The 13273-nt window shown below is 33.2% G+C and overlaps 3 protein-coding genes across 3 annotated transcripts; all 3 read right to left on the bottom strand.

Annotated features, from left to right (window-relative positions):
- Positions 1-520: 520 nt before the first annotated feature.
- Positions 521-1219, bottom strand: LOC111241587 (nodulin-C51-like). Its single transcript, XM_022780249.1, is given in 3 exon segments — positions 521-666; positions 669-1018; positions 1128-1219. Coding segments are annotated over 3 exon segments (531 nt in total). The 3' UTR covers positions 521-577.
- On the bottom strand, positions 913-4706 carry LOC106762186 (pentatricopeptide repeat-containing protein At1g52620). The gene is made up of 2 exons (XM_014645942.2): positions 1685-4706; positions 913-1570 (listed from the first exon to the last, which is right to left on the bottom strand). Exon 1 carries the CDS (start codon positions 4540-4542, stop codon positions 2080-2082), a length of 2463 nt encoding a protein of 820 aa, XP_014501428.1. The 5' UTR covers positions 4543-4706; the 3' UTR covers positions 913-1570; positions 1685-2079.
- Positions 4707-6322: 1616 nt separating this feature from the next.
- On the bottom strand, positions 6323-9804 carry LOC106760948 (signal peptidase complex catalytic subunit SEC11A). The gene is made up of 8 exons (XM_014644397.2): positions 9608-9804; positions 8911-9023; positions 8643-8714; positions 8374-8409; positions 7670-7715; positions 7279-7366; positions 6822-6879; positions 6323-6607 (listed from the first exon to the last, which is right to left on the bottom strand). Exons 1-8 carry the CDS (start codon positions 9684-9686, stop codon positions 6557-6559), a joined length of 543 nt encoding a protein of 180 aa, XP_014499883.1. The 5' UTR covers positions 9687-9804; the 3' UTR covers positions 6323-6556.
- Positions 9805-13273: the final 3469 nt, after the last annotated feature.

Below are 13273 nucleotides of genomic sequence, written 5' to 3'. Positions count from 1 at the left end.
ATATATATATATCTATATATATATATATATATATATATATATATATATATATATATATATATATATATATATATATATATATATATATATATATAACTTCATACATGTGTTTTTTATGTGTGTTCCTCTTATTTTAGAAAAGGCAATTATTTAGCCTTTAAACTAAACACTAATTGCACTAATACCAATTATATATACTAAATCTAGTATTTTAGAAAAAACAAGTATATATGTAGTTTTTATGCGTTTCTCTTATTGTAGAAAAGAATTTTATTTGGTATTTTGACTAAACACGAATAACATTGGAAGGATTCACTTTAATTAGGAGTTAAGTACCATTTTTTTGGGTATATAATAATTCTCTACCATCTCCACATACAAAAGAAATCATATTATTATAAAAAAATATATTCTAATGAGATTTATCTATTATATCTTAACAACAATAAAAAAATAATAGTTTTAAAATATATAAATAGACGTTATATAAGTAGAAATTAAAAAAAAATATTATTTACGTTTAAAATTCATTTATTAATATTTCTTAAAAAAGAAAAAACTCGACAAAAGCTTACTCTTACGTATACCAGGTATCATCCGGATATACACATTGATTCAGAGATGTAACGAGACAAGGTGATAAAGTTGATGTAGCAACATCAGTATGCGTGCACTGACATGGCTGCAGGTTCTCAAGACAGCTTGGAATTTGAGAGTTTCAATGGACAGTGGATGAGGTTGGATTACAGCAAGACTAGGAGGTTTCGCTATGACTTTCACAGTATCAGTTGTGAATCTTATGGGTGGTGGTAACGGCACCGGAAAGCCATTTATGGGTGGTGGCCGGAATAGTCGGGTATCTTCCGACGAATCTTTTTGGTTTTTAGGAGTTGTTTCCTCAAGAGAGGCTCCATGCTCCACCAAACAACTCCTCGTAGAATCCAAAAGACAGCCGTTTTTTTCACCACCCTCCTTTTCCACTGCTTCACTTTCACTGCATGTCTCTGCAACATGCGAACTTTATTGAATGTACTTGATTTATGAAAACCGACCAAAGATCACACCTGGGATGACGGAGAACCAATTATTCTTCTCTGTTCTTCAGCTCTATTCTAGATTTCAACTACTTCCATAAGACACTTTTCAGCTTTTTCACATCTGAATCAGAATGCATGCATAACCCAACTATCTGATATGGTGAAGAAGAATCCAACTCCATTTAGACTAGTCTGCAAAATATATATCCCAATGCCTTGACTTTGAAATTGGTTAGTGTTGTAGGCTCGCTGCAATTTTGCCCCTCTCCCATCCCATTGGATAGTCAGAAAGGGGCATTAAAGTCATTGAAGTAGGCGAAAATATATCAGTGAGGGCATATTATTATGTAGGAGTACTTTTCCCAATATGGTAAGTGAACTGCCAGAAACTGAAGAAATAACTTTGGAACTGTCAAAAACCAAAGAAACAAACAACCTTGGGATCGTGTATTCGTGTCAGGAAAATTTTCCTCCTATGTTTGTGGGAATTGGGAAGGTCTTGGACCACTTTCATAGATAATGGCTGAAACAGACTAATGAAATAGAGATTTAATACACATTTGATGTTAATTGTCAAACAATTATATACAAGTAATACACATGCTCCCGTTGCTTCCCCTGGGAGAAAAGTAAACCGATATGCATACCGCGCAACTGCAAGATTTATATCAATTCAGAACCTCTATTGTTACAAGCAGCTGTCTCAGGCTTCAAAGCATTGATATTCAACATCTTTATGCATGCCAGCTTCAAAGCATTGAGATTCAACATCTTTAAATGATGCTAGTAATAGTGAAAAAGGTTGGGGATTGTAATGATTCACTTATATATTCTTCATAAAATGATTGTCTGAAGATAATTTGTGATGTCTATTTGCTGTTTGCTGACATCAAGAAGGTTAATAGAATTCAGAAAAGACAATATAAATGTCTTCTTTAAATTCTATGTAGATCACATTATATACACATTCATACATGACTGAAATATTGCTTGACTTCTTTAATCTGTAAAATGTCCTCATGCATGGGAATTTCCTCAGTCTCTATCTTGCTATAACCTTTAGATTTTTATCAGGTTGTTCAGAAAACTTGGAGTCTTCAATCAAGGTCTGTAAAATAACTGAAGCCTCTGAGAGCCTTCCCTGATATAGGTATTTGTCTAATGTCAGGGAATATTTAACAGCAGTTTGAAGTTCAGTCTTACTTAGATCACAGGATACAATATTTCTCCATTCTTTTGACTTGCCATTTTGGCATAAACCATGTAGCAGAGCAGTGAAACATACAGAGTCCATAAGAAATCCCTTATTCAGCATCTTAGTTTTCAAAGATTGGGCAGTGTCAACCATTCCGTGTTTACAAAGACAAACAATAATAGAATTGTAAGCTGCAATCAATGGCCCCCATCCATCCAAAATCATGATTGTGAAGAAATCCAAAATCAGTGACCTCTCATTTTCCTTGGAATCGCTTTTCTCAACAAGAACCGGAGAAGGTGCAGTATTTGTTAAACCATTTACCATGTAATGGAATGTAGCATCATTTGGAAGGCAACCATTCATCAGCATTAACTCAAAAATGGATGTTGCTTTCTCAGGTCTACCAGCCTTAAAGAAACCCCCAACTAGTGTGGTGTAGGTGACAACATTAGGCTCCAAATTGAAAGTTTTCATTCCTCCGAAAACTTTTTCAGCTCTGATCATATCTTCTTTCTTACAGAACCCATTGATTAAAGAGGTGTAGGTGATCACATTTGGCTTGAATATATGTTTCATCATTTGTCCAAACATCTTGAGGGCACTCCTCATGTCATGCTGTTTTACATATCCATCTATAACTGTGGAATACGTATATTCATCTGGACCATGATGCACATTTTTCATCTTATTTAAGCATGACAGAGCATCTGTCATCTTTCCGAATTTACAGAAGCCTTTGATCATGGCATTATACCCCACAACACCAGGGTCTATACCCTTTCTAATTATGATTTCAAAAAGCTTAATTGCCTCATCAAGCTCACCACTTCTAATAAACCCGTCTATCAGGGTGGCATAGACATATGCATCAGGTTGAACATTTTGATCAAGCATTTCTGAAAGTAGTAATTTCATGGCAGAAAACCTCCCATTTTTGCAGAGACCGCTCATCAAAACATTGTAAATTTGAGCATCAGGAAGTACACCCTTCTCCGTCATTTTCTCTTTGACCATCAATGCAACATCAATTTCCCCAGCAACGACTACTCCGTGTATAAAAGCTCCATAAGAAACCAAGTCTGGCTTTTCTCCCAGTTCAGCAACCCTAAAAAGTATACTTGATGCCTTAATATAATCCCCTTGCTTGCAATAAGCATGCATGAGGGGTGTATAGCTAAATTTATTAGGAAGCAATCCCCTTTCTTTCGCCTTTTCTATCAGTTCATCAGCTTCTTTAGTCCTTCCACCCCTACATGAAAAGTTAATCATAACATTGTAAGTCGTAATATCTGGTTCGCAACCCATCTCAGCCATCCTTCTCATTGTATCAGCTGCTTTGGCTACCAAACCATGCTTATATTCTGCATCAATAATACTATTAAACACTTTCACATTCGTATTCAATCCCCTTGCAGCCATTTCTGTCAGAAATTGATCACCTGCTTCAAACTCCCCTGCCTTGCAAAATCCATTAATTAAAGCTCCGTAAGTTTCTACTGTTGGCAAAACCCCCTTCATTTTCAAGTCCTTGAGAGCTCTGGTTGCACTTTTGAGATCACCCTTCTTGCAATAACCATTAATAATCATATTATAAAACACAACATGTGGCACACAACTTTTTCCCCATCTATCCTTAATCAACCTCCAACCGTCCTCAATTTTCCCCGAGTTGCACAGGCCCTTCACCATTATCGAGGTGCTATAGTTATCCACAGCAGCACCACTTCCATCATCTGTTTGAAGCATTTTATCATACAGCTGAAGCGCAACATCGACTTTCCCGCTCTTGACCAAGCCATTCAGCAACGAATTGCTTGCGGCAACACTGGGAAAACAATTATGCATTTCACGCACTGCATGGAATAACTGGAGAGCCCTATCAACCGACCCAGATTCTCCATATGTAAGAATTAAAGAACTATATGCTCCACGGGTAGGGATCAAGTTTTGAGCTTTCATGCTCTCCAACACCGACTCGATCTCCGAGAACACTCTGAACCTGGCCAAGAGCTTCAGAAGAGAGGAATGGGCAACCCCATCGAGAGAACAAGAGAAGGGTCGGGTGGAAGCCCAATCGAAGAACTTCAGAGCGAGCTCCGGATCGTGGACACGATCAATGACGAAATGGGCAATGTCGGAAACAAGAACATTGGATTGAGCAAAGCGAGATTGGAGGGATTCATGCGATTGATGGGATTTAAGGATTCGGATGACGTCAGAGACGAGTTTGTTGATGTGGGGAGGCAAAGAGGAGGAAATTTTGTGGCGGTGACGAGGTTTGATTCGAGAAAGAATGGCTTTGGACATTGTTGAGTTTGAAAGAAAGGAGGAAGAAAGGGTTTCATGGAAAAGTGGTGATATTCAGGTTTCAATAATTTCCCAGTGACATTCCTGTTGCCAAAGAAACTATATAAGTGTAACATTTTTCAAAAAGATTATCTTTTTCTTAAAAATCAAGCTTCGTTTCTGTTTTAACAGTTTTTAAGATTTATCACATAAGTTTTGGTATATACATATGATTTTTGTTAGAGAATAATATGAAGATGAAAATATTAGACTAATTATATCATTAGTTTTAATACATGTAATAAATATTGTATAACTAGAATATTTTATTTTTAATTTTAGTCCCAACTTGTAAATTTGTTGTATAAATAAAAATATAATAAATTATACTTTTTACTTTCTTATCAGAATTCAAAATTTTTACTATTAGAATTTGTGAAGACATTAGCCGGAATGATAAAAGAAATCAATTTCAATAATAATTCAATGGTGTATGGTGTGTTTAAGATTTCATGAAATGAAATGCCGTTTTTACATTGTCTTTAGAAGGAATAAAATGTTTCGGTAATCATTATGGGAGAATTATTCCGTTAATAGACCTTTATTTTTTATTTTTGTTATCGTTTTGATTGGCTCATCTATAGCCATTAAAATAAAATAAAAAAATAAATTATGAAATTGGAAATTAGCTAAAAATTTCCTCATAATTTTCAGTGTCAAAATTAAAAATATAAGTAACTACTGGAAAAAAAATGTCCTCATAAAAAAAATTTATTTGACATCAATAATTATAATTATAATTATTATTTGACAATTTTTTTAAGCGGAGAATGATTATAAACATAAACTTTTGTATTTCAAAAGAAAAAAAAAAAGAGTAGAAAACAGTAAAAGGTAGTATGAAATGGATGTAAAAAAAAAATGTGTCAAAGTATCGTTACCTGATTAAAAATGTCAATAAATGTTGTGGTTGAGATAATCAACCATTCAAGTATGGCATAAAAGTAACATAAATATTAGGTAGGTTGAATTGGTGGAACTAAGAAAAACCATAAACTTAAGGTTTAATAGCCAATTTTGTCCCCAGTTTCGTTGACAAATCTCAATTTAGTCCCTCGTTTTAAAAGTGTTTGAAATAGGTCCTCACTTTTAAAATTTTGAGTCAAATTAGTCCCTTTTGTTAAACTGATTCAAATGGTCTTAAAAGTTTAATGATTTAGCATAAGAGATATTATTTTATAGATATCTATAAAATAATATCTCTTCTGGCAAATCATCAAACCCTTAATGTTGTTTGTTTCTGTTTGACCGAAATGACTAATTTGACTCAACATTTTGAAAGTAAGGACTCATTTCAATCACTTTTAAAACGAGGGACTAAATTGAGATTTGTGAACGAAACTGAGAACAAAATTGGTTATTAAACCTAAACTTAATTGTGTGCTATTTTGGTCTTACTGGCGTGACTACGACCCCCCATCTACGTTTTAGATTGACACAGAAGTGGCTCTAGCTTAAAAATGATGTCGAGTTCGAAAATGTCAACCGTGAAGTACCCAAAAAATGAAATCCGTGATCAAACTCAAAAGGGGGGTGAAAGCTACAAATAACCAACAAAAAATATTTAATCCCCCCAAGAAATATTATATTAGCTTTCCTTCAGGATCGATCTAGGTAAAATTTGAATAAAACTATATATTAGATTAGTAAAGCATGGGCAAGCTAAAGTTTTTCACAAAGAACTACGCAAGTTTTTAATGGACATAGACCGCAGGTGGCATTGTGGATAAGAAACAGCAGATTTATAGGCTTAATCTTAAACTGCACTAAAATAGAATATAAAGGAGGGGATGGAATTCAATCAGATGCCAACTCATCAAGGTAAATATCAAAATTCAACTATTTTTCATTAATTCTTAACATTATATAGTCCCCATACTATGAATGGTACAAAATGACACCTGCAAGAAAAGCATGACATCTGCTCAATACTACCATCGGAGTTTAGGCCGCAGTTTGATTTTAGAATCATCATTTAATCTTTTGAAGTTATCACGAGCAACCCCAAAGCACCAATGAGAATATACTGCAAAGATGAGACAGCTTTAGAATACTTCATACTTGCTGCAACTTAAAATATATGTCATGCATCTCGAAAATGATCATTTTATCGCATTGCAGAGTAAAGTATCATCCGTTGCTTTTCAATAAATCAGCATCACAAGAAAACTATTAAGTTTCGAACCGTCAACAATCTACACGAGCTACATGAACACAATAGATTGGCACAGCAAACAAACCTTGATAATAGGTTTTTCAGTCATAATAATAGTCACCCAGCCCACGTAAGGTAAGAACCTGCCAATGACAATACAAGCAATTTGTTTAGCACCGGAAAACTACTTACCAATGAAATGCTTCATACTATTAAATGTCAAACTGTTGGTATCATTTTGGGATAAAGTAGGATTAACACTTGGCATGATGCTCGTATTCAAGAGCACATTGGGTGTTAGAAATTGCGCACATTGTCAGATACTATGCTCTAGTAGTGGCATTTAGAATGTTGCCAAAAAATGCTTACTACTTTAATGTCAAACATCTCTCTCTTATTACAGTTGAAGACTTGAACATATAACCTAAATATTGTAAATAACTGAGTGCTTGCCAGAACAGGTAAGTGCTGGGTATAACAAAACAGGTTTAGAAAACAATTCTACAATAAGCGGAGCCAGTGTAACTAAAAAAATGCCATACCCGACAGCTCTACCCATTATGTGGTGCCTTTGCAGCCAAAGCTGACCATGAGCATACAATAGCCTGTCATCCCCATAATTGTTGTCTCCTGCCATAGACAGCAAAATAAATCAAGGGAAGCACTACATTAACATAGCCACTAACTAAAATGGATAACTAAAATGTGTCGTACAAGAGAGATGCTAACAATACACTGTGAACTAAAACACTTCATGCATTTCTAACTGAATAGAGAATGGGTCCATTTCTTTTACTGGTAAATGTGTTCAATAATAATATGTTAGAAAATTTGTGTTGCAAGCATCACTAGTATTTCTCTAAAATGGAGGACCAAAAAATCAAATATAGCCAACATTTCCATGAAGTTATCAAGTCATGAACTAGGCATTACCTTTTGTGAGAACATCAACCTCCCCAGTATCCTCCCTTTCGTGTACCTACAGCATGATGAAGTGTTGAGACTCTAAAATATGGCAACCATAATCATCACAATATTTCAAAATGCATAGAGAATTCTAAACCAGAGGATGTGTAATGTAGAAAACATATAGAATTTACACAAGTGAATATCCGTGCATGTATGCATGTATGTGCACTTGAGGGATTCAAGTTTCTTGCTGGAAAGAAGGATAAATCCAACTAATCAATCTTATGAATTATCCAGATATTCTTGATGCTCTCCATTTTTAGTGTTGTCAGTGAATATAAATTGATAAAAATACTTTAAGCAAAGAAGTTTCATTTTGCAAGGAACGATAAGTATCAATCATATTCATATCTATTACCCTGAGATTCATGAACCCCTCTAATTCTAATGCCACCCTAGATTGATGTTCCTTATCCTTAGAGATTAAGATAAAGATAAATTAAGAACCAAAAACTGGTGGTACATATGTTGATAAAATCCAGGTTAGAATTTGGTTTGCATTGACATCAAACTAAATAAGAACAGCTTATGTACTTTATGTAGTTTCAGTTTGAATAGGCACCACTTCAGCAACACACTTATGAAGTGGATCCCCCATGCAATGCTGTGAACAGATTTTCCCTAACTTTCCATCTAAAAGACAATTTAGGTGTCCCAGAGGTGCTTACCTTAATTACACGATGAACAATTGGAATCTCACGTCCCTAAATACAAAAATACGTGTCAATAAATAATCTCATTTAAGTCAATTATGATACGAAAGTAGTGAGCAGAAAACAGAGAATCAAACAATGAATATAACTAACAAGAATAAACAAACTATTATTCTGAGTTAAGCCATACACAATGGTTCAGATATAATTATTTTATAGATTGATTCTGATAAATACAAATAAGCTAAGCAAAATATAAAGAAACAACCCAAGAGCAAACTTACGTCCACATTAAACACAACAATCTCCCCCGCCCGAATTGGATCTTTACTCATGTGCAGGAATAAGATGTCTCCCTGCACATTAGCCGCATTTGTTAAAACCACAAAGTAGCAGACAAACTATGTTGACAAGAATAGTTTGCATATATACACAAGACTCTCACTGAAATATATCCCGAATTATGGGTACAAGAAACACAAAAATACTATTTACTGAAAAAGAACAAAAACAACAGAAACAGTTAAGCTTTAATGCATAAGACAGACTCACCCGCTTGAATCCTGGTTCCATGCTTCCAGAAAGAACAACAACAACAGGAGATTCACTGCCAGTAATGCACATCAATGCCTTCCATATTATCAACGCAGACGTAACAATCATGCCTGAGTCAAGACATAAAATACTTTGCTAAATAAAAAATAAAAAATAAAAAATCCTACAGATAGACCAAGAAAACCATACCGTCGACAGTACTTATGATAAAACAGCATAGCCTATGCAGAGTTATTAACCAAATGTTGAATTACTGTCAGCAGCACATGCATATAGAAACATTTGAGTAGGACAGAGGAATGAAAAGAAGTACGGAAGACAAACACAATGGTTTCAAGGTGTGGACACAATAACCCTATGTTGTTTGCATAATCGGATTACCATAAATCATATTGATCCTCGTCTATAACGAGTGTGACAGTGAGAGTGAGAGTGGGAGTGAGAGCCGCTAAAGATAAACCCCTAAAGCTAAAAGCGAAGATATCCATGCTAGCGTAATGCTCTTGCAAACGCTGACAGTGAAAAAATTGGCAACCGGAGTTGATGATAAAAACCCTAAAAACAGCTGGGAGTGAAGAATTTGATCGGAGAAGTGAAAATTGGAATTGCTTGGGAGTGTAGGCAAATACGATAGAAGGTAAATTGAATGAAAAATTAAAACGGAAAAAAGAGAGAGAGGAGAAGAAGAACGAACCGAGGCTAACAGCCTGAGTGAGAACCTGCCGGATCTGAAGAGATTTGATGGAATCCATAGTCTCTCCGATCCAACCCATTGCTGTTGCTTCTTCTCTTCTTCTCTACGCTTCAATGCAGAATGCACAAGTCTACGGTGGCTGCTCCCAAGTCCCAACTTCAGGCCTCACTCTTCCTTTTGTTTTCTCCCCCTCAAAGCCAAAAGATATTTTTATTAGAGATTTACTTTTAATTATCAGTCATATTTTATTCTAAATATGTTTTTTTTTCTATGCTAAATTTTGATACAATTTATCCAATTTTAAAAATAAATGTAATTATACAGGTAAAAAGAAATTGACGAAAGTTTGGAATGTTATAACTTGAAATAACTTTTAAAATAATAATATTTTTGACAATATTTTTTTACATTTTAATATTATTATGTATCATTTGTGATTGATTCAGTATTTATGATTATTATTATCTTAAACCAATAACGTAATAATACGATATTAAAATGTTATAGGAAAAATATTGTCTATCTTAATTTTTGTTTTATTTTTTTTACACGTGAGAGTTTGATTATATCATTGGTCTGATATGGTCGAAGAATAAGGATTTGGTCAAAACCTCCGTATGATTATCCCTAATACGATTGCATTAACTTTGATTTCGTGTAAGAGCTAAAAATCCTAAAGTTGAAACCTTGCAAAAAAAAAACATGTGAAGTAAAATTCTAAGGTATTACATAATTCTGGTCTGAAAAAATTTAAATTTATTTATTTAATTAAATAGATAAGTGTAATTAAACATTTAATAATCAAACCCAAATAGTTTTAAAAAATAACTAAAGCCATTTATGTTCCTATAAAATCCAATATAATTACTGCCATTATAATATGTGGCTGTCGGAGGTGGCACTCACCTACAATCAAATTTACATTGCGTGTCACCTTTTATGATCAAAGATTTGCCATACAAAACAGAGTAATATAATCAAATTTCTTTAAACCAAAGTTTCATGTCTCATTAATTTAATTTAGATATTAAGCAAATATATTTAATATAATATTATTTGACAAAAATTAAGTTTTTTTTTTTCGGTACAAAATAATCTAAGATAATTTTTAAGGGATAAACTAATAAGGAGAAATTTTAAGCTAACGTGACTAAATTTAAATATTTACTTACATTTAATGATATTTAATCTTAAACATAACAACATTATAATAATTGTTTAAGATATTAAATTAATAATTTTATTTTATTGATTAAATAATTTATAAATAAATATTTTTTTTACTTATTCATATTTTTCTTTAACTTAAATCATCTCACTTTCCAATTTATTTTCTTTTTTTACACTTCACTTATTATTTCCCAATTCAGACACAACATTAGGAATAAAATTTATGATAGTGATAGGTTTAAAAAATTATTTTATAATAATTCAACATTAGAATATTAAAATGAATATACAACAAATTTATATTATTTATGTAAAAATAATTAACTCAAATAAATAATTAAAAAATAAATTATTGAATGAAAAAGTGAAATAAAATATATTATTATTTTATTTATATTAAATAAGAAATAGATTACTTAACTGTATTGTATGACTAAACAATGTAGTTATTTTAATTTTAAATATTTGTTGTATTGATTATATTAATTAACATTTTCTACTTTTAGAAGGAAAATAATCAAAACATTCTCAACCTTTTATATACACTTAAAAAGAGAGAAAGTAAAATTAAAAATAAATTTGAGATAAATGGTATTATATAAGACGAAAAAAATCTTATTTAAAAAGTAATCCATTTGTATAAATGCATATTTATGAAATTGCATACGCGTTATTATTTATATTTAAATACAAATGTATATCATAGATATAAATAAATATGAGATGAGATTAGTCATACATTTCTTATCCATTTTTTTCTTTGTTTAATATCTGGTACATTGAAAAAGGGATTGTGTTAAAAATCGTTTTATTCTTTTAAAAAGTAATAGTTGATTTGCTTTTTGAAAAAATTGTCTAAGTTAATCCTTTTTGCTAATGGCGTCAAAAATTTAACATTATAGCTGTTCTCTAAACTAAACTTGATGAGCTATCAATGTTAAGTGATTAGGTGGCAGTTTCGTGACAATTTTGTGGCAGTGAGGTTAAAAATGTAAGAAAAAAATATATTAGGTGAGATTTTTTTTTATAGAGGTTAAAAAGAGGGGTTAAGGTTTGTTAGGAGATAGGGATGGCTTCTTCCCAAGGGTGTTCATCTTGTTCGAATAGATAGAGCAAAGAATCTCCACATTCGTCCCATGTGGTGGTTGAAGGGGAGGTGGGTTGATTCCTATTTGTTACTGTGGTGATATTGTTATAACCAAAGTCGCGAGAACTATCAAAAATGGTGGCAGAAGTTTTTGGGGATGTCCTCATTACAAGGTTTTCAGTATACCTTTTTAGGTTTATATTCGCTTCACTTTATGCATTTGTTAATAGATTCCCTCACTTGGTGAATAACAGGTTGGTTGTTCAAGTAGGAACTCGTGTAACTTTTTCAAATGGTGTTCTGAAGAAGACATTGATGAAAAAGATTGTACAATTGTGAGGCAAAGGAGGAGGATTAGTGATCTGGAAAATTTAGTGAAGGGTTTGCAGAAAAGGATGAAATTTTTAGTGTTGTAGTTTTGTTTCTTTCTATTGCACTAAACCTTGTGATTTTGAGGTTCTGTTTAGGTTGATGTTGTTAGGTGGGCAAAGTGGGTGTGTTTTTGTATGTTTTGTTGACATTGATGTAATGCTTCATGTAATGCTTCTTTTAAGTAGGTTAGCAATGTGTAAGTGAATAGATACCTTTAGGTGTTTTGGTTCAGTCCTGCAGTGTATTATTTACCATTGTCAATTTTATTGACTTTAATTCAGTGTTTTATGTTTGAATAAGTCCCTCATTTGGTTTAAAATTATTCACAATAGTCCTTATTGTACATGATGATGACAAGGTTATTAACATAACGTTGACATAGGTTAATGCATCAAAGTGCTTTCTGTAATTAAAGGACATAAATATTAATTAAAGGATATCAAAGTACATTACCAAAATACTTAATTAAAGTTGTTGCACCACATTACATGACCATCAAAGTCAACAAAAAAAGATCATTATCACGGTACATAACCAAAATATTTAATTAAAGTTGTTGCACCACAGTACATGACTATCTAAGTAGGTTTTCTTTTAAAATCTGATTTTTTCCTCAACGTTGATGGATGGGGTGATCGGGGACTTGGTGGTGCCTGTGATGCTGTAGGAGATTGGGTACTTGGTGGTGCCTGTGATGGTACAAGAGATTGGCTACTTGGAGGTGCCTGTGATGGTTGAGTTTCTACTGTTTGGTCTGTTGTTTTTGTTGGCTGGGGACGCAAAGGGCAGTTGTTTTTGTTGTGGCTTCTCTGACGGCATACGCTACATTTTTTTTGTGCCAACCAACACGCATTTGGGTCTCATCCTTAGTTAGCTCCCATGGCTCCAACCTCCTTTTTTTTCTTTGGCCTCCTTGGCAACTTCCTCTTAACTGGTGGTAGTACATTAGGGAAGGTTGTTCCTTCCCATAGCAAGTGGCCATTGACTGGAAAAATTATGGACGCATACACCTCTTCATAGGTGGATCTTCTAAAGCA

This window comes from Vigna radiata, chromosome 5 (assembly GCF_000741045.1).
Source record: "Vigna radiata var. radiata cultivar VC1973A chromosome 5, Vradiata_ver6, whole genome shotgun sequence".
NCBI lineage: Eukaryota > Viridiplantae > Streptophyta > Magnoliopsida > Fabales > Fabaceae > Vigna > Vigna radiata.
This window is presented reverse-complemented; position numbering and strand designations above follow the sequence as displayed.

Bases quoted from the DNA above. Each gene is read 5' to 3' on its own strand.
- LOC106762186 (XM_014645942.2), bottom strand. From the start codon at position 4,542: ATGTCCAAAGCCATTCTTTCTCGAATCAAACCTCGTCACCGCCACAAA.
- LOC106760948 (XM_014644397.2), bottom strand. From the start codon at position 9,686: ATGGGTTGGATCGGAGAGACTATGGATTCCATCAAATCTCTTCAGATC. The intron at 9,024-9,607 runs GTTCGTTCTTCT...GTCTTGACTCAG, and splicing joins CACTCAGGCTGTTAGCCTCG to GCATGATTGTTACGTCTGCG. The intron at 8,715-8,910 runs GTGAGTCTGTCT...GCTAATGTGCAG, and splicing joins TGGAACCAGGATTCAAGCGG to GGAGACATCTTATTCCTGCA.